At 38.3% G+C, this 23,744-nt stretch overlaps 2 protein-coding genes across 5 annotated transcripts in view; one reads left to right on the top strand and one right to left on the bottom strand.

The window, feature by feature from the left end:
* The window catches only part of ctbp1 (C-terminal binding protein 1), a 23,722-nt gene extending 10,145 nt beyond the window's left edge, over positions 1–13,577 (top strand). For all 4 annotated transcript variants that reach the window (XM_027154710.2, XM_027154708.2, XM_027154707.2 and 1 more), the window contains 7 exons: positions 4,133–4,277; positions 4,428–4,634; positions 5,385–5,599; positions 6,239–6,369; positions 6,559–6,686; positions 8,295–8,406; positions 12,182–13,577. In XM_027154710.2, coding sequence (XP_027010511.1) covers positions 4,133–4,277; positions 4,428–4,634; positions 5,385–5,599; positions 6,239–6,369; positions 6,559–6,686; positions 8,295–8,406; positions 12,182–12,368 — 1,125 coding nt within the window. In that variant the 3' untranslated portion in view covers positions 12,369–13,577. The remainder of the gene's footprint in view (positions 1–4,132; positions 4,278–4,427; positions 4,635–5,384; positions 5,600–6,238; positions 6,370–6,558; positions 6,687–8,294; positions 8,407–12,181) is intronic.
* Positions 13,222–23,744, bottom strand: ppp2r2cb (protein phosphatase 2, regulatory subunit B, gamma b). The gene is made up of 10 exons (XM_027154706.2): positions 23,379–23,744; positions 20,616–20,711; positions 19,775–19,872; positions 19,502–19,643; positions 19,275–19,387; positions 17,295–17,472; positions 16,682–16,846; positions 15,814–15,983; positions 14,950–15,041; positions 13,222–14,858 (listed from the first exon to the last, which is right to left on the bottom strand). The coding sequence occupies exons 2-10, from the start codon at positions 20,671–20,673 to the stop codon at positions 14,510–14,512; spliced, it is 1,365 nt and encodes a 454-aa protein (XP_027010507.1). The 5' UTR covers positions 20,674–20,711; positions 23,379–23,744; the 3' UTR covers positions 13,222–14,509.

Raw genomic sequence — 23,744 nt, 5'->3', positions numbered from 1 at the left:
TCACTTACACATAACTGACATCATAGCATTTTTTTTCTTGACCAGACAGGAGATCTATGGTAACTCTTACATAATCAGATTTGTTTGACCCATAATTTGTTTTAAAGCTACAGTATTGTCGGTGCCGCTATTATGGAAAGTGTATCAACACTGACCAATCAGAATTAAGGCAATCATGTTTATATATCATGCGATTTTTTTTCAAATGTGTTCAAATATTCCCCCTTAAAAAAGAAAATGCCACATAGCCATATTTTTCAGTATTTTATTAACACGCTGTATGTCAATGTCACTGAATAACCGTATGAGTTTGGATGTGGCGCTGCTCCACTCGTCTGTGCTTCGTCGGGGTGGTAGTCAACAGCTGAGACTGAAGATTTGTAAGTCTTCGACCATCTACAGTGTAGAACCAAAAATACTTCCACACACTGCTTTTTAGACGACGTCGGTTCGTAATGTGGGATGTGGTAGCTCAGTGGTTAAGGTGTTGGGCTACTGATCGGGAAGGTCATGGGTTCGAACCCCAGTTCCACTAAGCTGCCACTGCTGGGCCCCTGAGCAAGGCCCATAAATAACCCTCAGTTGCTCAGTTGTAAGTCACTCTGGATAAGGGTGTCCGCTAAATGCCGTAAATGTACATGCCTGCTCGAATCGGCTCCACCGCTTGCCATTATCTTCCATTTTTGTATCTTTAGCTTAATTTACTAATAGGTCATGAGTTCATTCAAAACATTTAGGATGCTTGCTGCTGGATCAGATGCTGATCAGCAAACTTAAAAGCTGGCTAAAGTGCTCAGGCTGCATGTTATTAGTCGTATGGGCAAATTAAAGCTTGAAATTTTCACGTCACGTTCGAATATCGGGTTGAAAAATGACAGCCCTAATCGGAATAGACGTTCGAACAGCGCTGTGATTTGAATTTTTATTATAGTTGCTGTTAATTAATTAAAAACTTTTAAGGTCATTATAAAGAGTTCTGCATTTTTGCACTAGCACTTTATAAATGATAAATTGTAAACTGTTAACAGTGGACTCATTGTTTGAGCAATCTAAACACATTTGAATTAATAGCCTTTGAATAAATCTGGATTTGTTATAAGTTCCCTTTTGTTTTTTGTAGATTGTAATTGTAACTTGTCACGAAGCCTCGATGTCAACATGCCGACTCCAGTAGACATGCCAGCTAATTTACATATTAAACATAAGCAGAGTTGATTCTGCTCTGAACTTATGTATATTGACCCACAAGCTTGCAGTTACAACTGTATCTAAAATTACAGGCTAATTTCTAGGTCATTGTGGCAGCTGGTTACTACAGTACGTCGTAGTTTCTGTTTATCGCTATAATCATCATGCCAGATTTTCATTATCTCTGCCGCTAAATCAAGTGTAGAACAGAGAAAGTTTCCTACATGCTCTTCGCTTCGTGATCAAACGTAACCTCTTAAATATTTAATCCCGTTTAAGAAACCCGAACACGGCTTTCTGATTTTCTGCTGACTTGCGGATCTTCTTTTTTTGGCACGTGTCGCGTATTTTTGGGCAGACGCCAGGCTCCGCCGTGCCCCCCCAGAGCTCGCAGTGACAGATGGCTCTCTGGTTTTCCTCCCTGTTGTCTTCTACAAGCCAATTTAAACTTCCCGTGCTGAACGGATGGGGTTATTACAGAGAATAAAAAGCTCTTATTCTGCTGTTTTGCTGCATGTGATTGAAATCAGTGGTATTTGTCAAAGCGACAGTGACACGATGATCAGCAGTCAACTATCTATCTATCTATCTATCTATCTATCTATCTATCTATCTATCTATCTATTTATTTATTATTTTTAAATGAGCAGCAGCTTTCCAAGGCTTCATAAATATCTTCCTCAAAAAATGTTTTTCCCAGATTCAGCTGACACGCAGGCTTTAACTAATAATGCTTACTTTTTGTATTATAACGCAGTGTTATAATTCCTAGCTCTAATTGGTCAGAAGATGTTGACTAATATTCCATACCTGCAACTGTTTAAGCAGATGTATGGCAGAGATTATGATGGTTATTTATTTCCTCTTATTAAACTAAACCTGTGTTTAAAGGTGTGGTCTTTGTTGTTTGAAAGCCAATGTTGACATTTGAAATCACCAAAACAATCACTACCCTAACCCAAATGGGTTCCACCCCTGTTTTGAAAGCTCCGCCCCCACACATACACCAGACAAGTATAACCCAAGTATAAACCAGACAAGTATTATGGCAGAACCCATTGGGGCAGCTGGCTGAGGGCATATTTTTATCAATAAATTACCTCGATGAGTAATACAATGGTAATACAAATGTGTTTTTGTAGTACTGTGTGTTGTACCGTGTAAGGTTTTGCTCTGTTTCACCCGGAAGACGTTCAGTTCCCTACAGCGCTGGATAGCTGATCCTATATTAACACGGGCCCTGCTTCTTGCCTTAAGTGATTCTGGTAAGAAAAGTAGACATGGTGGCTTAGTGTTGTGGGTTGTGTCAGGGGTTTCCTCTGGGCACTTCAGTTTCCTCCCCCGAGTCAACAGATGTACGTTGGAGGCAGATTGTCATGTCTGAATTGTCTGGGTGCCCTGTGGTGAGTTGGCACTCTGACTATAGGGTCCTTACAACCCTGTATATGATCAGCGCTACAGAAAAAGCCTGGAAGAAAGGATTCTGGTAAGGAAACAACAGTTTCTAGTTGTGAGAAGTATTTCGAGTAATAAATCAGTTCAGGATGTGCAGTTATTTAATACGAGGAATTAACAACCTGGTATCAGATGCTTTGCATCCGGTCACGTGATAACTGAACTGTTGTTGATTTATTTTCTAATAAATGCAAGTTTTTAATGTATTTTATTTCTTGTGCACCAAGAACTCTTGGATCCCTGTTATTGGGCATGTTGTATTAGATTAATTCATCATATTCAACACAACACTGTAACAGACAATGTAATAATGGAAATTTAGTGTAATAACGTTACAAATTTATTACATCCTTATAGAATTTCTTGGCTCTTCAGGTTGTAAATGGAAATCATGTGTCAGTATTTTACTTGTTTTATTTTATTTCTTTGCCGGTTGGTTGCATTTCATTTGCCTTTGAGAGACGCAAAGAGAAATGCTGTAAATCATGTCAAATCATCTTCAACTAGTGTTATGTAAAAATAGAATTATTCAATTCTAAGAAATGTTTTGAACTGTAGAGATTTGAAGTCCTAGTGAAATCCAGCAATAGGATCGAATGGAAGCCGTGCTGATAATTAAGCTCAAGGGCCCGAGGCAGTGTGTGCAAAATGAGAAGCACCTCCGCAGCGGCGGTCGTTTGAGTATGAAAGTTAATAAGGTGGAGCTGAAATGTTTTTAGTCATGTGGCCGACGGAGCAGAAACGCTTCCATGGTAACGTAAAATCCCAACCAAGGGTCAGCACATTTCCATGAACTGTATTTCATGGAAATAAGGTCTTAATAGACATGCAGCTGAACCGACCTCGATGCCGGACGAACGCTGTTTTTACTTGGAAATGCAAAACGCAATTCATTTTGCTTTTGCATGAACGCCAGATAGTTCTCTGTGGCGGATCCAAGTAAACGCATTTATGAATTAATCCCTGTTTTATGAGTGTAGGTGTTTGTGGAGCTGGGCAATATAATTCAGTGTGTAACTGTGGGAGGCATGAATAGCAAACCTTAACGTCAGCAAATGCTTCACAGCACATTCACAATGGTTATGTTTTTCGCCCAGTCTTCATGTTAATGCGGTACGTTTCTGTGGCCAAGACCACGAACAAACCGGATGAATAAGAGCGACACTGCCTGGAATTTCTAATAAGTTGATTTTTTGAAGATTTGGAAATACTTTATTTATCCCTTTTCAGGAAGTTTTTAGGTCTGTAATCCTTTGTTTGAATTAATCAATCAATTAATTAAATAAATAAAAATAGTATTTATTTACCAAGCTTTGTCACCTATTACCTCCTCAAAACTTTAATGTCATTAAGCACCTACACATTTAGCCTCATCGGGAAGTCCCCAACCCTTCTCTGGTATAAATCCTTATCTGTTGCAGAAAGTAATAGTTTATTTGTATATATTTGCCTTCACTTGTCCCCACCTTTGTCTCATGTGTTCCTCCAGGTATTGAACGAGGCCGTCGGAGCGCTCATGTACCACACCATAACACTAATGCGCGAGGATCTGGAGAAATTCAAAGCACTTCGAATCATAGTCCGCATAGGCAGCGGTTTCGATAACATCGACATTAAATCAGCGGGTGAATTAGGTAATCTCATTTCCTTCCTTACCATGTTAACGCTGACTGCATTTTGTAGTTTATGCAGTGTGTATAAACCTCTTTCCGTATAGTAATGGGTTTGGGTTTGTTATTTATTTATTTATTTTTAATATTATTTTATTTATTTGATGTTTTTAGGTATAGCTGTGTGTAACATGCCGTCAGCCTCAGTGGAAGAGACAGCCGATTCCACGCTGTGTCACATCCTCAATCTTTACAGACGCACCACCTGGCTGCACCAGGCTCTCCGTGAGGGCACGCGGGTCCAGAGTGTGGAGCAAATCCGTGAGGTCGCTTCTGGAGCTGCTCGCATCAGAGGGGAGACTCTGGGGATCATCGGGCTTGGTCAGTTTACACAATCGCTGTTAATCTTCTTCTTTTTCTTCTTCTTCTAATTATTATTAGTAGTAATAATAATAATTAGTTTGTTTTAATATAAATGCTAACAGTTTATATTATAGTCTAATTTGGGGAATATTAATAGAAAATAATCAAATATGGGGAAATTCTATTTAATTTAAGTTATAATTAAAAAAATAATATATAGTTGTTTTTTTCAGGTAAAGCAATTGATTCTTAATCAAAAATCTAAAATAAAAAAAACATTTATCACTATAACAGGAAGGGAAATCATTTCTAGACAATTTATTGAATTATTCACTTTATTTATGTTTGTTTGTTTGTTTTTTTATTTATGTATTATTTATTTATTAAACTGATTTTTACTGTATTTTATATTGTTTTTATTGCTATTTAAACTGTATCATTTTTTATAAGCAGCGCTAGTGATTCTGATTTATTTATTTTATTTTATTTTTGAATAAAGCACTTAATAATATTAATAGAATGTCATGCACTATAGGCTTAATGCAATAGAATATTTACAACCTCTTTTTATGTTTAATTAAGCACCAGATACGGACTTAGAAATCACAAATGATCTTTAATGTAAAGCGGATATGAGACGCTCGAAATCGATGCGTTAAATTAATCAGTCATTTAAAGCCACTATAGAAGAGGAAATGAAACCGGTCTGATTTGAGTAGAAGGAAAGGTTATTGATATGTCGTGTGTGTGTGTGTGTGTGTGTTTCAGGGCGTGTTGGTCAGGCTGTAGCTCTGAGAGCTAAAGCGTTTGGCTTTAATGTGATCTTCTACGACCCGTACCTTTCTGATGGCATGGAGCGAGCGCTGGGACTACAGAGAGTAAACACACTACAAGACTTACTGTTCCACTCTGACTGCGTCACCCTCCACTGCAGCCTGAACGAACACAACCACCACCTCATCAACGACTTCACTATCAAACAGGTAAGAAAGACACACGCACGCACACGCACACACACACACACACACACACACACACACACACTCACGCCTCATATATCAAACAGGTCTTTCACCTTCAAAAGCAAACACGCCAGCCTTTGACATATTTTTCATAGAAGCTCCACATTTCAAGATCAAAGCATGCTGAGATGAGTTCACACTCAAAAATGTGCCAAATAGCAGGTTGCTTTTTCCACCCAATAAAAATGGCAGCTGACGTATGAATTAGGAAAGATCGATGTTTGTGTAGGTGGCTTGAGCTCTGCGATATTCTCGGACACACCTAGAGGTCCGGCATTCTTCTTTTCATTTTTCTTTTTTTCTTTTTTGTCCTGAGCACTCGATTCATCTCCGTTCACTTACCCTAATAAAATGCATATATTCCTAAGAAACAGATGCAACCTCTTTCTTAGACATATTATTTTATTGTGTCGATTGTGTATTAATCATTATTTCAATATCAGAAATATCGATTTCTTCTGCTTTATACAAATCCATTCTCAAACTTGCTTATGCTTTCTTCAGGCTTCGACCTTATTACGGACTATACAAATAAATAGACCGAACTAACTGTGTTTTTGTTTTTTTTGTTTTCTTTGTTTGTTTTTCTTTCTGTGTTAGATGCGTCAGGGTGCGTTCCTGGTGAACACTGCACGAGGGGGACTGGTGGATGAAAAAGCACTTGCTCAGGCACTAAAAGAGGGCAGAATACGTGGCGCAGCTCTCGACGTTCACGAGACGGAGCCATTTAGGTGAGCCGTGAGTGCGTATGGTAGAGAGAACGAGAGCTGCTCTGGTAACTGTATGTGTGTGTGTGTTTGTCTGTGTGTTTGTGTGTGGGAGACAGAATCAGAGTGCCTCAGGTTATTCGACAAAACTCAATGAGGCATTATTTGCTTCATGAAAGCTAGTCGTCTTACTCCTCAAACTCCCCGTCTCAGTTTCAGCCAGGGCCCACTGAAAGATGCCCCTAATCTGATCTGCACTCCTCACGCCGCCTGGTACAGCGAGCAGGCCTCCATCGAGATGAGGGAGGAAGCAGCTCGGGAGATCCGCAGAGCCATTACCGGTATGGCACAGTTACGGTTTTTAAACAAACGTCACATGCCTGATAGAGGGTAATGTGTTTTATATCCAAATAACTAATGATAAAAATCCATCTGAAAGTGAAACATGAAGTGTTTCACTTTCTCTTGACACGAAAATAACATGGAAAAAAAATCTGCTTATTAACAGGAAAACCACAACATGCAACTTCCTTTATCTTCTATCTATAAAGATGACAGAAAAAGCTGTTTTTCTTATTGTTACTGGCACCGGAGACTCCTTGCATAAATGCTAAATAAACCCTTTTACAGAAAACATATCACACAGTGTCTAAGATTGTACATCTATATTATACATAATTCCATTCGATATAAACATATACAGTGATACCTCGAGACACGAGTGCATTGACATACGAATCTTTTGAGGTTCGAGCTGTGATTCGACCAATTTTTTTGCCTTGAGATACGAGCAAATTTTTGAGATACAAGCATCCGAGCCGCCGCCGCTGAAACAAAGATCCCCAACAACCACATGTGCTCTGTTTCCCCTGTCTCAGCTTCCCACGTCTCACTCGGTTAAAGCCGCCTTCACAATGCACACGACAAACGACGGCCGATAAACCATAAGTCATTCATTTCTTATGGAGAGTCGCAAAGGGGCTGCGTGAGGTGACGACCATCTGCGGATCTGTAATTTTGCTCCGTTTTGAGCGTTGGATCCGTTAAATAATTTAAACTTGTGTGACTACACCGTATCTGATATGCCGACGGGTTTTTATTAAAACAACCGGCAGATGTTAGTGAGGAAAGAGTGACAAAAAAGGAAAAACAAGTGGAGAGAAAAGCGATGAAGAATATTAAGCAAAATTAATGTAAAGAAAACAGAAATTGTAGCAATTAAGTTCAGTTAATAGAATTTTAGTTAGTTTTAGTGAAATTTAGTTAAGTTCCATTTAAGTGTAAAGTAGCATTAAGAGTGTACAGTAGCGAGTAAGTGAACAAAAGTGAAAGTGTAATTCCTCCTAACTCCTCCCTCAACCACCGTGCGCATCTTCCGTAAAGTAAAACCAGGTTATTTTTTTAACATTCTCTTTTATTACTGTATGTTTTTATACATATTTGTTATTTATACATACAGGGACTGTACATTTTTCATATTCAAAACACATAAACAAAAAAACTGGAGTGGAATTTTGCGAGCTGGAACGGATTAATGGGATTTCAATTCATTTAAACGGGGAAAATTGCTTTGAGATACAAGCAATTTGAGATACGAGCAAGGTCACGGAACGAATTAAACTCATATCTCGAGGTATTACTCTACTTTTAAATGTATTTATTATTAGACTTGGATTATACGGTGTGGCCCTATGAATTAGCTGTTACTATAGAAACGATAACGCATTAGAACAAGCGTGCAGCCGGGAATACAGTTAGAGCAGCTGAGTGAAGAATCATGTTAATTATAGATTAAGGATTTGTTGTTGCAGGATTTGAATTTTTCCAAATAAGCATTTATACAGAACTGTTTTTCGTGCTATACGATTGTTGCCGAATTTTTAACACTCTTCGTCATCCGAAGTTGCTGTATTGTCGTGGTGTATCACAGCTTTTTTTTTTCCCCCCAGGTCGTATTCCAGACAGCCTGAAGAACTGTGTGAATAAGGAGTTTCTCACACAGACCACTCACTGGGCAGGCATGGACCCTGCCATCCACCCAGAGCTGAACGGAGCCTACAGGTGCCTGAAATGCACTTACGCTAGCAGTGGGATATCAATACAGATTTGTTTACTTATTAAACTGTTTAGTCAGCGCAGCAGTTTACACACCGGTTAAACCTACAGGGAGGATGGAGTGTATTGGGGGAACTACAATGTCACAGTTTGGGAGGTGCAGGAAAGGGTGTGAGTGGTTTGGAGGATGTTTATTTGTGCTAGATGTTGTAGTACATTGTTGCACTTATGATTCTAAGCCATTACCTACTAGATTGAATTCAATCTCCTGGAATAATTAACCTGAAACAGATATAAGGATGGAGGATGTATTTTATTTTTTTTTCCCCATTTCTGTCAATATCTTCTCTCATCTCTTTGGCTTCTGTTAGCTTATTTTTGCTCCATTTTTGTCATTCTCACTCTTGAACCTTTGTTTTGACCCCAAACGTGGAAATTCTGAAGGCTCACCGTTAGCAAAGGAGTGATTCGTAAGCTATTTAACATTAGATAACCTTAAATGCTGTTGCCATATCTCTGCCAGCCTCCATTTCCTGGGTGTTATTCTGGTTCTTTCTATCAGGTCCCGAGAGAGTTTTACATTGCAAGAGTGTTATCTCATGTGCTGCAGTTATCATAACACCACACCCCAAGTGACTGTAAATATATCAGCACCAAGAGTACTGTGAGCACATCACAACCACGGACAAGCTAATCACAATAACGTTATATCAAACGACCAGATATGCTCCAACTTACACTGGAAAATTTTAAAAATGTCCTTTTAAACAATAACACACCGTAGCAACGGATATAATATTCCACTTGAAAACCCAAACACGAAAATAAAACAAAAAAATCTTTAAAGCAGATTTCACTTTCACTCATGGTGCTTTTTCCACCCTGGACTTTTCCGACTAAGTGCTTATAGACTACACAGTTTATATAAATAAATGTGCAAAGTGTTGTGCTGACCACAAAATGTCCACACATGATAATGTGCACATGTTCTGCATGTAAAATAGTTTAAGTTAACATTGGGAAGCTATGGGAGGCTTAGTGGTTATCACCTTCGCCTCACACCTCCTGGGTGGGGGTTCGATTCCTGCCTCCACCTTGTGTGTGTGGAGTTTGCATGTTCTCCCCGTGCCTCAGGGGTTTCCTCCGGGTACTCCGGTTTCCTCCCCCGGTCCAAAGACATGTATGGTATGTTGATTGGCATCTCTGGAAAATTGTCCCTAGTGTGTGAGTGAATGAGCGTGTGTGTGTGCCCTGCGATGGGTTGGCACTCCCTCCAGGGTGTATCCCTAGGCACAGGCTCTCCCGAGAAGTTCGGATGAATGAATGTATTTGCAAAACAAAACAAAAAAATCATTATTCAGTTAAATGGGGCAAGTATTAACTGTAATAAAATTATATGTTTGTATATTTATATATAGGATCCTATAAAAAGTCTTGGTTTTTGTGACTGAAAAAATGAAACCAAGATAAATTACGTCAGAATCATTTTCCACCATCCGTGTTAAATTACAGTGTATAAAAATGACCGGAAAAACAATCAGAAACCTTTTAGAGAAAAGTTAAACAAGTTACAATAAGCTGGTTGTATAAGTGTACACACCCTTTTACGATCATGGGGGCGGGTGGGGGCTATGAACTGAATGAGCCAATCACGTTCAGTCTCATGTTCAAAAGAATTATACAGCTGTCATCAGGGGATTTATACTTATTAACGGTAAATAGAGATCAGCCGTTTCTTTAGGATCTTCTCGGTTTCATCTTAGGGCCTTTTTACACCTGGTCACTTCATGTGTTTTCTCTGATCCGATAGCTATCTGATTTGTTAAAACTGCTCCATTTACATTAGGCCACATAAATGCGTCTCGGCGAATCGGATATTAATCCGATCTTTCTACTCCCGCCAAATATGCAAATATATTTTACCTCATTTCCGGGGTAATTGAAATGGAACACACTTTGGTGTATGCGGTTTTCAGAATGCAATCAAAAGGTCGCGAGTGACGTACTTCCGTTTGGGAGGAGTATAGCGCTGACATATGTGGCTTGAACATCCACATTCATTTACACCTGTCCAGTTTCATCTGAAACGCATCCCAGACCACCTCCTGAAGTGGTTTGAAAGATCGGATTTATATCCGTCTCGAAACCGTTTCAGAAGGCGTTCTTTTTATCATCGGATAGCTATTTGATCACAGAAAACGCATGAAGTGACCAGATGTAAAAAGCCCCTTACAAAGCATGTGAGTTCTCTTCGTTATTGAATGGTATCGATCGGAAGAGAGGTATACATCGTAAAGTCACGCGTCTAAAAATAGAGAAGACGGAGCATCATAGTAACATAACCAAGAACAGGACGTCCATCTGAAATTAAAAAAAAAGAAAAACGCTTACCAAGGAGGCTGTCTAAAGACCTACAGGGAGATTAAAGGAGCTGTGTGAATATCTGACAAGTTCTGATTGCTCTCTGCATGTGACAAAAATCTCTTCACACATCTGGGCTGTGAAGTAGGATGGAGGGATGGAAGCTTAACTAAGTCACTTCAAACCATGTGGCAAGATGTGTGTATGCTATTTTCAGATTTTCAAATAATTCCATGATTCTAAAATTTATGGTTAATGCTAAAAAATAAAAAAAAAGGGCACATCGTTAAAAGAACACCGGTACCACTGCGAAGCATGGTGGTGGCAGCATCAGGATTTACTGCCGCTGTTCTTCAGCTAGAACTAGGGCTATTTGTCAGGGTGGAGGGAATCATGACTAGCTAGTAAGCTGAAGATGAAAATAAATTGCACATGTACCCAAACCATACATCCAAATCAACCAAGTAATGGATGAAACCAAAGCTGATCAATGCTTTTGATTGAGTGAGTCAGAGGCCAGACCTGAATCTAAATGGAAAAAAATCTTACAAGCTGATGGATCTGCAATGCTTTCGTAGGAAAGAGTGGAAAAAATATTGGCAAGATGTGCCACAGTAGACTATTTCCCAAAATGACTTTAAGATGTAACAAAATCAAAATATTAGTGTAGGTTTGTGCACACTTGCGTAACATAGTTGTTGTAGCTTTTTATTTATTTTTTGTTATTTTTTTCTGGAAATGTTTCTGTTCTAGGAACAAAAAATGAACAGGGTGTGTATACTTTTTAAATATCCATTGTGTATTTGACTGTACATAAAGCCTTCTAGTGGCTAGTTAAGTATCTTAGCAACAGCTAAGCAATCAACATTTTTACACTTGACGCGAATGCATTTCTGTTTTGAAAATTTAAAGCATAACGCATATTTATTTGTGTGTATATTTGTTCGACTTTGAGCCCAACATGTAATAATTTGCTGTTTAACTGACAAAACAGTTATTTGGGGAAAAAAAGCTAGTTGGTGCAAATGCACCCAGTCACTATAAAGTCATGGCTGTTTGCTCACACAACCCCCACATGAGTGTGTACAATACAGAGCAGTGTCTTGCACCAAAACTCCCCGGACCAAAAAAAAATGAATTAGAAGAATGAAGTGTAATGTTTTCCTGTAGAAGACAGAATGAATAGAAGAATCAGTGTATTGATCGCAGCACAGAAGACTTAATAATTTTTTTTTCTCATGTAGCCTCTCCACATATTTGTCAAATATATTTATTTGTTTTTGTTTGTTTGGGGGGGGTGTCTAATGAATAAAATTTAAAGATCCGTATTTGCACCTTTATATTTTAATATAATTGTCTGATTGACATTTAAGTGTAAGTGAAATACTGATTCTTGTTTCTTTCCCTCTCTGCTTTACAGGTATCCTCCTGGTGTGGTGAGCCTGCCATCCGGAGGCCTCCCGCCGCCAGTGGAGGGAATCGTGCCGAGCGCCGTGCCAATCAGCCACAGCCTTCCCCCTATAGCACACCCGCCCCACGCACCGTCTCCGGGCCAGACGGGCAAAGCCGAGCCCGACCGAGAGCAGCACCCCAACGAGCAGTTGTAGCCACACACTTCTGAGATTCTATCCAGAGTTTTCCTTATCACTAGAGAACTCACCTGGTCCTTCTTTGCCCCAAAGGAGACGAGCACCACATGCTCGAAACCAGCAAAGAAAAAGAAAACAACAAACCGTGACTGTCTGAAGTAGCCTACTGTTTGAACTAAAGGTGGTGGATCATGCTCACGCTCTCTCTCTCTCCCTCTCTCTCTCTCTTTATCTCTCTCTCTTTCTTTTTCTTTTTTTTTTTATTGTGGAGACATTTGGGACAAACTAAAAAAAAAAAACTCCCTAAAACAAATCCTGCTGGTTTAGATTGTAGTGCAGTGGGCAATGTTTTTGATTTTTAAATTTTTTTTTCTTTCTTTTTTTGTTTTATTGTTTGTTTTTTTTTGTTTTGTTATTTTTTTTAATGTCCTATGGGTTTCATTGTTAAAACAGCCGTAGTTCTGAATGTAACCTGTTTGTGTACAGTTTTTAGGATACGATCAGTGCTTTGTAGAAAAGAAAAATAAGAAAAACAGCATAAAGGGAGGTAACCATCAACTAATAGTTTAGTTTTTTTTTATTGTTTTATTTTTTGTTTTTGGTATGATTTTTAAAAAAAAGAAAAGCCCCGAAAGAGGCCTGTTTTGCACACCCTCTCAGGAAAATTATTTTTCTCCTGTCCCTCCCTCCCTCCCTTTGGAATTAAATCACATAGTGCATCAAATTTTAAAAAATTTTTTTTTTTTTTTGTATCCATGTGTCTTTTTTGTAGTCTACTTTAGCACAGTACTTTCAAAAAGTATATTGAGTGTTTTTTTTTTGTTGTTGTTGTTTATTATTTTCTGTTCCTGTTTGTTAACTTAGCATGTACTACCTTATGTGTTAAAGGTAATAAAAAAAAAAAGTTGTCCTGTTTTGACGGAAAAGAAAAAAAAGTTTGTCTTGTGAAAAGCTGGCGTCATGCTTGCCTGTTTCTGTGTGACTTGACCGTACCGTGTTTTACGAGGCAGCTGCCGGGGTAGTTGCAGCGCTCCATTGCCTACATAGTTTCCTTCCTGGTTAAAGTGGTAGGCTAGCAATATACATACTATATATACTATGAGATATCATTATTTTTTGTTAAACAGAATTCAAAAAAAAAAAAAAAAAAAAAAGAAATGTTTGTGACTGTATGCATTTGTATGAATTATTTTAAATGAAATAAAAGTCCAAATTTAATGACATGGCTTTCAGGGTGATGGCACTGAATTTCTCAAGCATGATGATGATGATGATGATGATGATGATGATGATCGTGCACAACATTAAGCCCAATTCACACCAGAAGCTATGCAGTACCTGATTATTCTGAACATGCGTTACTAATGCAGTGTAATGTATGATTACTGAGTCTGGTGTAAAATGAGCTTTACCGTTTCTTTATTTTTATTATTAGCAAACAGTGGATTCCACATTAACACTTGTATCGCTGATACTAGAGAGCAGGGTTTGGTTGGACCAGCGTTGACATCTTACCCCAACTCATTACCATCTTCCGTGTGGCATCAGATCAGCAGCACAATGATTTAGCATGCTAAAAAATCCTTGAAATTCCAGTTTACATGATGTTCCTTAGAAACATTGCTCCTCATTGCTCCTCAGATATTCACATGATTGTACTGCTTCAGTTTCGACATCTGATACGAGGAAGAGGACGTCTAACGTCTACTGTCTCCGGTCAAGAAACATGAAACCTGAGAAGAGCCACCAGACGGCGGATACAGTTCATTAGTTCAATAAATAAAGGGTCCGATTTGTTTGCATTCATCGTTGCCGTTAGAACTCGGTCAGTTAACGAAGCCTGTTAATTAAGGATAATAGTGTAAACATGCAGTAGTGATTTAGACACGGACAGGCAAATATATTTCCTGGTTCATCTCAGTCTCCTTGTGTTACATTTCATGCAGGAGTTCTGAAGTACAGTTCCAGTCATAATGGTGGTTATTATTATATCCAGCATTAAATTATTATTATTATTATTATTATTATTATTATTATTATTATTATTATTAGGCTTTTGTGTTTATACTGAAAACATGCTCTGAATAGTACAAATTCTCAACTGGTACATCCTTGTAAAGTTAAAAAAAAAAAAAAAGCTGTTGCTCTCAAGCGTCATTTCACTGACATGTTGTGTCCTGTAACTGCAGAGGTTTGTCTTGTTCTAAATGATGGCCGATGTGGTGTCCGGAGCCGTGTCTATCCTGAAAGATAAACAGGTTGTTGCTGGCCGCAATGGCGATGATGTTATCTGTAGGATGCCATGCCGTGTGTAGGATCTTCTTCCTGAAGTCCAGGTTGTCCACACTGATATCATTCTCCCTCCTCTTTTTCCCCACACACACACGGCGAGGTCGGAGCACGGCACGCCGCTTACACACCTCCCTACTCGCCTCCAAAGTCACATCACGCCGACTCGCTCGGTCAAACATCCGGAAGAAATTATTATACGCCCCTGTCATGATGACACTGAGAGACACATAAAGATAAATGTTTGGGGGAGGGGGGGAATGATTGTAAATGTAGCTCAAAGATGAAAGTTCAGAGGTCATGGATTTACCTGTCAGTTCCATTCCAGGCACATTCAAACTTATCAAAGATGCAGTCGCTCTCGTAAAGGGCACATAGCTTAGAGCGCAAATAATCCTGCACCTGCAAATACACACTATTTGTTCATACACAATACACACGAAGATGTAACAGAAGTCTGGAGAGTTTGCCTTGTTCTGCCCTGTTATCTTGAGTGAACTGAGTAATTTATAGGGACTAAATGTGAATAAAAATCGTTCCTGTTTTGTTGCATTCATTTTCAGTACTGAATTTCTTTTTTTATGCCACACGACACATTGGTGCTTAATTTTAAGCTGGTTTAAAATAGACACTCTGGGCTTTAAGATTTGAAGTTTGTCATACGTACGTTTCATACCTACTAGAGCTAATAGAAAAGCATTTTTGTTTTCCAAACAAATCCAGTAAACAGTCAAACATTCAAACCCCATTAATGAATGAATGAATGAATGAATGAATGAATGAATGAATGAATGAATTTCTGCTCTCTGAGATGCCTTAAGTGCTTGTTCATGTGTCTAAAATTTGAAGTTGTTATCCTTAAGCATGAAAATCCTGTGTAAAGTTATCCAACAGAGAAGGAAACACATGTCTCACACTAAAATATTGACAAGAGGCAACAAAAGTCAGTTTACTCAGTGAAATGGACATCAATCAGTATGGGGCTCATTTTATATCAGACTTGTGTTAAAGTAAGTCACTTGTTTATACTGATTGGTGTCCATTTCACTGAGTAAACTGACTTTTGTTGTCTCTTGAAATTATGTTAAATGAACAGGACAGAACAAGATAATAATAGCTGGCCTCATTGGACATCAGTGTATAACAGCTGGGTGTGAGAGATGAGAGATGAGACCTGATAAATCTCCACTGGTTTGTTCTCCATGTTGAGGTCCCAGACTTTAGCAGTGAGGTAGTCTCGGGTGAGCAGGTAGCGTCCACTGTGACTGAACTTTACATCCGACACAGAAGAAGTGATCTCAGAGAAGAACGATCGATGGGCTGGGTCCACTGACTCCTCAAATACTGAGACACAACACACACACATGCCGACGGAAACGGATATTACTTACAGATATACTGTATTACAGACAAAAAGATTAAGAGAACTTTTTATGACACACAGTTAAGAACATACTGTCCACTTTATTAGGAACACTGTTAATGTTATGCATTTATCTAATCAGCAATTTAAGGCAAATCATCACAAAGACACGGGTCAAGAGCTTCATTTATCATCAGAATGTAGGAAATGTGTGATCTCTGTAACTTTTATCATTGCATGGTTTTTCATGTCGGATGGGCTAGTTTGAATATTTTGGAAAATTCTGATCTCCAGAGATTTTTCACTGAAATAATCAATTAGTGCTCCCCAAGAAGTGCTTAACCATCTAAAATGTGTTACATTAAACCAATAGAATTCTGCATAAGGTTCTCTGAACAGAGCTAAAAACATCTCACACTGAACTATACAGATGGGAAATGATAAGTAATGATTTAAACGACGACAACAACGACTGGTAAATCATTCCAAATGTTGAATATAATAGAAACAAATTTATCTTTATGATTACTTTGAACAGCTCTTGTCTCCGTTCAATTGGAAACACTTCAGTTTTCCTCTCAAGTGGTTTGCTGTTCACTTACAATCACTAATCTGATATCTGTGTGTTTCTCGGTCAATACAGTCTGCATGTTAAACAGCATGAGTGAGAGGAACTCACGTTTAGCAGGTCGGTCACATAATGCTCGAGATCTCATATCACACAGGCGTGTAGCACCTGCACTACTACTGAAGGCCAGCAAGTGGCAGTGATGAGGGTGAAACTCAGCCACGGTGATCACCTCGCTCAGATCCTCCATGTTTTCTGGCTTCAGGTCCACAATGTCTGAGAAAGTTGGTTAAGGAAACAGACATACACTGGATACACAGAGAAGCATTACTGACATGCCTGATTCTTGGAGCTTCAGTTGAAGTATATCTGAAAGAGTAATCTAAAAGACACTTACACTCATTTGTGAATCTTTCATATACAGAGAGCTATGAATCCAGAATACATCCCAGTAACACCGATCGCCAGAACAGGATATTTTAGAGTAGCCAATCCACCTACCAGCACTTTTAGCCGGTCGGATGAGACTAGAGCACCCAGAGGAAACTGACAGCTCTTATATCTCAAGCTCTTATATGAACAAAGGATCAGACTTTATCTAGACCCAAATAAAAGTCTTCATTTTTATCATCATTTTGTAAGCACTTTAGCCGAACGTATCCAAATCTACCGCAACTGCAGATACACACCTTTAGAAAGCTGTCCAGGTGTACAGACAGGATACTGAAGCTGCGATCTGTGATATTCAGATTCCACAAGTTGATCCTCAAGTCATCAGCAGACAGGTAAGTCTCACAGTCACTGTTAATGCTGATAGAGTTGATGTGATAGGCATGAGCATTAGCGAACACACGCCGTGGTGACGCTTCCACCAGCAAATCCATCGGCCGTAACACGGGAACCTTCAAAAAGATTACAAAAATACACGTCAAATAAATTGCAGCATTGTTTGTTTTGATCGTTAATCCAATCCATTAACATTCATCTCATTTCTCAATTTGAATTATAAAAGCAATATATAAGATTTTCCCTATAGTGATAAATAAGAAATGGATTTTTACATATCCCAGGCAAATATGAAATAATCAAAGAAAACTATTTATTATAAGCATTCTTTAAGGGTGTCAGTAAGTCCATAATGTTTATCATGACAAGTTGCATATTCTTCAGAAGGTTATGAAGAGTGATCAGATGAATTGCAATTAATTACAAAGTCCCTCTTTGCCATGAAAATTAACTTAATCCCCCAAAAATGTATAAAAAATCCACTATGGTCCTGCCACAAACGGACCAGCTGACATCATGTCAGTGTTAACACAGGTGAGAGTGTTGATGAGGACAAGGCTGGATATCACTCTGTCATGCTGATTAAGATAGAATTACAGACTGGAAGCTTTAAAAGGAGTTTGATGCTTGAGATCATTGTTCTTCCTCTGTTTACCATGGTTACCTGCAAGGTATGTGATTCACAGGCAAGGATATTTCTGCTAGTAAGAGTGCACCTAAATCAACCATTTATCAGATTATCAAAAACTTCAAGGGCAGAGGTTCAATTATTGTGAAGAACGCTTCAGGGTGCCCTGTATATATAGGACAATGAGTGATTTTTCTATTGTTTTAAGGAAAAATAGACCACATTAAATGTCATTAGTGACATATTTAGTTCTCCAGGATCTAATATGATGATCTTCTGTGAGATGTTCATGATCATGTGCCTTGTTGATGTTACAGAGTGACATAATTATTGCTAGCTCATTTAGAGTTGTGATAAATAGTTTCCAACCGTGTGATATCAAACATAAATGATTGTGCCACAAAACAAATAAGTGCTTGTTTTCACAATCATTATTTTGAACTGGTGTTTAAACTCATGTGAATGAGAAATAAAAGCGGATACACTGAACGCAAACATCCCAAATGTAGTGCAGCTATATGACGTAATTATGGCTAAGCTACTAGGTGATTTATGAGGTGATGCGTGTGATGCCATTAATAGAGCGCATTGCGGGTAATGAAGGAAACGGTTAACCAAACTGAAACTAGACCAACATGTCAATGAAAGAAAATCAAACAGACTGCTAAAGATCATATATTAGTCATGATCAAATATTGGTATGAGTGTTGTTTAGGGCAGATTTTGAAGGCAGTGGAAATAATGAAGAAATAAATGTTTTCATTTATTTCAAGGGGTGCCAATAATTTTGGATCCATATTGTGTATTTAAAGGGAGGTCTAAAAGTCTGAGAATAATATTAAAATGCTTTTATTTGGATTCTTTTAAAATTGAATTCAATTCAGTACAAATTTAAAAAAAAATGAGTTAGCATTGATCATATTGTCATGAACGTCAAAGTTTAGCACCTTTTTTATTTTAATGACAGCGTGTACTCGAGCTGGTCTGCACAAGACTCCACAGGTTTGTGTGAAAGCTTATGATGTCATCTAAACAGTATTCTAAATATCAAAGATTAGACTTGATGAAAATCTGATCTATTTGTTAACATGGTCAATACACACATTTGCCTACATTTAAACATAATTAGAGAATAATTATTCAAGATATTGAACATTTACTGTCATTGTTTTAAATACTTTCAAAATGGTAAAATCCTCTGTTTATTTCCTATTTTAAATGAAAGAAAAATGTTCAACATGGACTCAGACTTTTGGACCACTCTGGATGTAATTGTTTGTAGAAATCCACCTGAAGGGATGTGATCCTGGAAATGTCCTTCATCCGGCCCTCCTCGTCTTTCAGGTTGTAACCTTCAGGCCTCTTGTCTCTCTCGCTTACCTTCCAAAGCTTAATGGTCTTATCTGTGAAAAACACACTCGTTCAAGATACACTTATTTGAAGGTAGGGACGGTGTGAGAAACCAATTTGGTGAAGTTACATTTATTCTGACTTATCAAATTCTAAGTATTAATCACCATTGGTGGTCAGGAGGAAGTGGGTGGAATTGATTTGAGGTAACCAACGGATCTTATTGATTTTCTCCTCTATCTCTAAGCTCTTCAGGCAGTCAAACTCAGGCTCATGGCTCTGAAATGTACTGTACACATTATATTCCCCCTGAGAGTGAAAGAGAGAGAGAGAGATGAGAGAGATTTCAATTAAACCGTATTAAATATAAACAAAATTTCACATTTTTCATGTTTTGCTGCTAACTCGTTTCCCCAGAGTACTGTTGAGTAAAATCTTACCTGAGGTTCTCTTTGAAAGATGACCACTCTCCCACCCTTGTCCCCTGTGGCCAGGAACTCTCCCGATTGGCTGAACTCCACCGTAGAGATGACATCAGCTGAATCAGTATTTGAATGAAACAAAGAAAAAAAGAACAATTTCATCATTAATGAATGTGACATTTACTCTGACAAAACACTTCCCAAAAAAAAAAAAAAAACCCCAATAAGTTTAATAATACAAACAAATTACACATACTGTTTAGAATGTTTTAAGAAAAATAAAAATGTATTTGGACACTAATTAGTGGCTTCATTAAAGACGACGGTTACAGTGTTTTGTAAACTTCTAAACATCTGGGTATTGTTGGTGGAAGTTTCTTCTTCTGGCTTTCTCCACACAGACCAACAGATCTATACACGTTATATTAGTATGGAATGACTAAATTTGTACATATAATTTAAGTGGAGATTTCAAAAGCTAAAGTAATTTTTCTAAGGTAAACTTGAATGCCAGTCCAGCTCAGGATAACTCTCTTCCCTGCCAGTTCTTCTCTTAAACCATTCTCACTAGTTTGTTCTCACCATGTCCTTCAAACACTTCATTAAAAAACCCAAGACAAATTTTTTTTTACTAAACTGTGGCTGATTACACAGTAACATAATGTGAGAGTGTGGTATAATTACTCATATAAGTAGCTACTAAAGTGTGACCGCATGTACTGAAAGTTTTTTGGCCACTTTGAATGAGACATCTGAAGACATCTCCTGATCCGTATGAGACATGATGAGTATGTTTGTTGTGTGTTTCTGGTTTAGGGCAGTGTAACAGTACAGTTAAAGTAAGGCTGATATACTTTACCGTCTGTGTACTCCGGCTCCAAGGCCGAGAGCTCAGAATGGAGAACAGGGCTCAGCATTATTGGATGGTGTTACAGCAGCTACATCTGAACCAATCCTGTGAGAGGGGAGGGAACTTTCTGAAAATCCTACAGAGATTCAGTGTACTGACAACATAAAGGCTCGATTAGGTATTTAACATCTGATTAGAACACACACACACACACACACACACACACACACACACACACACACACACACACACACACACACACACACACACACACACACACACATACACACACACACACACACACAGTAAGTCTCTGAGTGCTGAGATCAGTTAATGCAATCCTGATCCTGCAGTTGATGAAAACAACAGATTTTGAGACAAAATGTGACACGGAACAGCCACACACACACACACACACACACACACACACACACACACACACACACACACACACACACACACACAGATTCTGGTACACGTATCATGGATTATCATAGAAAGTGTGTTAGGAGTGTTCTGAAAAATTACGTAATGTCACTGAAAACAACAAAAGCTGTCATGGGAAGAGAATTAGCTCTGTGTGAGATTTTTGTCCCTTCTAAGACACACATTTAACATGTCATAACAATTAAACCAGTAGATTAAATACAGTAGAGCCGGGCAATATGATGAAATGATAATATCACAATAAATTACAGCGTACTGTTGGTTACACTCATCTACACTGTATCAGGCAGAGAATCTGAGACAGACAAAGAGTTTTGAAGGTTTATCTGTTAGAGAACAACTTTGAAGGGCATCTAAACCTAATGCCTTGTGAACATTTCTGACAAACGATCTGCCTCCTATTCCTACCGACATCTCTTTAGAACACATTATCAGAATAACAACTTTCTATTATAATTCTGTATAATATTGTATATTCATATTAGGTTAAATCTACTTCCTTGTTTAGTCATTTCTTTAGTAAATGTTACACGAATGTACTTAACACGGTTGTTTATTAGATGATGTTATATAATTTAATGTGGAGCTGTTTTTAATGTGGAGCTGTTTTTAATGTGGAGTTTTTTACTTTTTAATACTTTCTGTCATAGCACACATAACCATAACTTTAACTCTGCTGTCAGATGACGTCCACTTCATCAGAACGAAAGATACAAACGTAAATTTATAGAAGCCTTTTAATACAGAATAAGTCATATTAAAACTTTTAACAAGTAATTTAACAAGAGTATGAATTAAAAAAATTAAATGTTAAGTCTAGAGTCTAATGTATATGTGATCTTTAAGACTGAAACATTGCACAAATTAAAGAAGAAACCTTAACAGTGTATTAGTTTTGTCTATTAAACATACTAAAGAAGTGTTTCCCTATTAGTGTTATAAGTAGAACCCTTAGATCCCATTTTTTCCCCTAAGAGTGTATAACAGCGACACTGTATATTAATATAGTGAACATATAGTGTTAATATAGTGAAAATTGTCACTATACACTTTATTTAGAGGTTTATTATGTCACTTAATGTCACTACTCACAGCAACATGTAGTTGATGTCAAAGTCGCAAAGATCTTAAATAGTTCATTCATTCATTTTTTACTGCTTAAATGAACTTCTTGGGTCATGGGGAGCCTGTGCCTATCTCAGGCATCGAGGCAGGATACACCCTGGACGGAGTGCCAACCCATAGCAGGGTACACACACACTCTGGACAATTTTCAAGAGATGCCAATGAACCTACCATGCATGTCTTTGGACCGGGGGAGGAAACCGGAGTACCTGGAGGAAACCCCCGAGGCACCGGGAGAACATGCAAACTCCACACACACAAGGCGGAGGCGGGAATCGAACCCCGACCCTTAAGGTGTGAGACGAACGTGCTAACCATTAAGCCACCATGCACCCCCCCCTCTTTAAATAGTTTAGTTAGTAAATAAAAATTAACTTAGATTCCCACTTTGTGTATAATGTTTAAAAAACATTATACACAAATGTTTCCCCATAGTAGCCTCTGTTTTTCTTCTTTCTTGAAGTAAGTAAAAAGAGACTGCAAGCATGCCATGTTACACAGAACTGACCTTCCAGTCATAAACATTATAAACCTATACATTTACTGACAACTACTGTATTACAAAGTGCTGACACTGGAGACTCCTTCCAAAAATGGTAAAGAAGTAAACACCTTCTTAGAGAAAACTTACCACAGTTACATGTTACACGTTGCACGTTATGTTACTTAGATGAGTTACACGTTTTTAGATCTTTTTACAGTTTGTGAAATGTCTTCTGTACAAGGCCCTGTGATTTAGCTCTGACTACAGAATAGAGACGATAATGTTTTAAAAGCAGATTAATTTATTCATAGAAAAATAAACAAACACCTTCTGAGGATTCAGAATCAAACAGGTCCAGTTGAACTTCCCCACTGTACACAATTATAACCAACACACTTTTAGAAAAGGAACAGTTTCTATTTTGGGATATTGAGATAGTCACACATCTGGAATTATTTTATAATCATGATAAATGTCCCCCGTGTCCCGAGGTAGTTTGGATAAGCGGTAAAAGATGAATGAATGAATGACTGAATGAATGATAAATGTCCATGATTTGTCCAAGAATGTCCATGTAGTATCATGATATGATATTTTGACCATATTGTTGAACCCTATCTCAAGACACATAGCTATTTTTACTAAACCCTACTCTGCTCTCTTTGACAAACAAACAACACACACACACACACACGCACACACAATATCTTTCTTACCCTCAGTCACATTGTTGTACGTTTGATCCCCGAATGTGTGGATGTTGATTTCTTCATTCGGCCCCACGACTGATCTCTGAGTGTGTGTGTATCTGTGTGAGCGTTGGTGCATCCATTCTTCCTACATCAGCACATCCACTTGCTGCAAAGCCTTATGGGGCAGGAGGAATCCCAAGCAAAAAAAAGAAAAAAGAGTGTGTCATACACACACCCACACAGAACCTCGGTTTCAGCTCACCTATAGCAGACACACACATTCACACACTTGCTGGTGAACAGAGGAATGCCAGATGATGCCAATGCTCCAGCCAAGCTAATCAGCTACTGTTCAAGTGCTGATGTGAAGCAGCTCTCCGTGTAGGCGTA

This window comes from Tachysurus fulvidraco, chromosome 17 (genome assembly GCF_022655615.1).
Source record: "Tachysurus fulvidraco isolate hzauxx_2018 chromosome 17, HZAU_PFXX_2.0, whole genome shotgun sequence".
Taxonomy (NCBI): Eukaryota; Metazoa; Chordata; class Actinopteri; order Siluriformes; family Bagridae; genus Tachysurus; species Tachysurus fulvidraco.
This window is presented reverse-complemented; position numbering and strand designations above follow the sequence as displayed.

What these genes read in the sequence shown, in the direction of transcription:
- ppp2r2cb (XM_027154706.2), bottom strand. Translation starts at nt 20,673, where the DNA reads ATGCTGAGCCCTGTTCTCCATTCTGAGCTCTCGGCCTTGGAGCCGGAG. An exon ending in GGAGCCGGAGTACACAGACG is followed by an intron (nt 19,873 to 20,615) that starts GTAAAGTATATC and finishes ATACTGATTCAG; the next exon opens with CTGATGTCATCTCTACGGTG. An exon ending in TATCACAGATCGCAGCTTCA is followed by an intron (nt 16,847 to 17,294) that starts GTATCCTGTCTG and finishes CAACTTTCTCAG; the next exon opens with ACATTGTGGACCTGAAGCCA.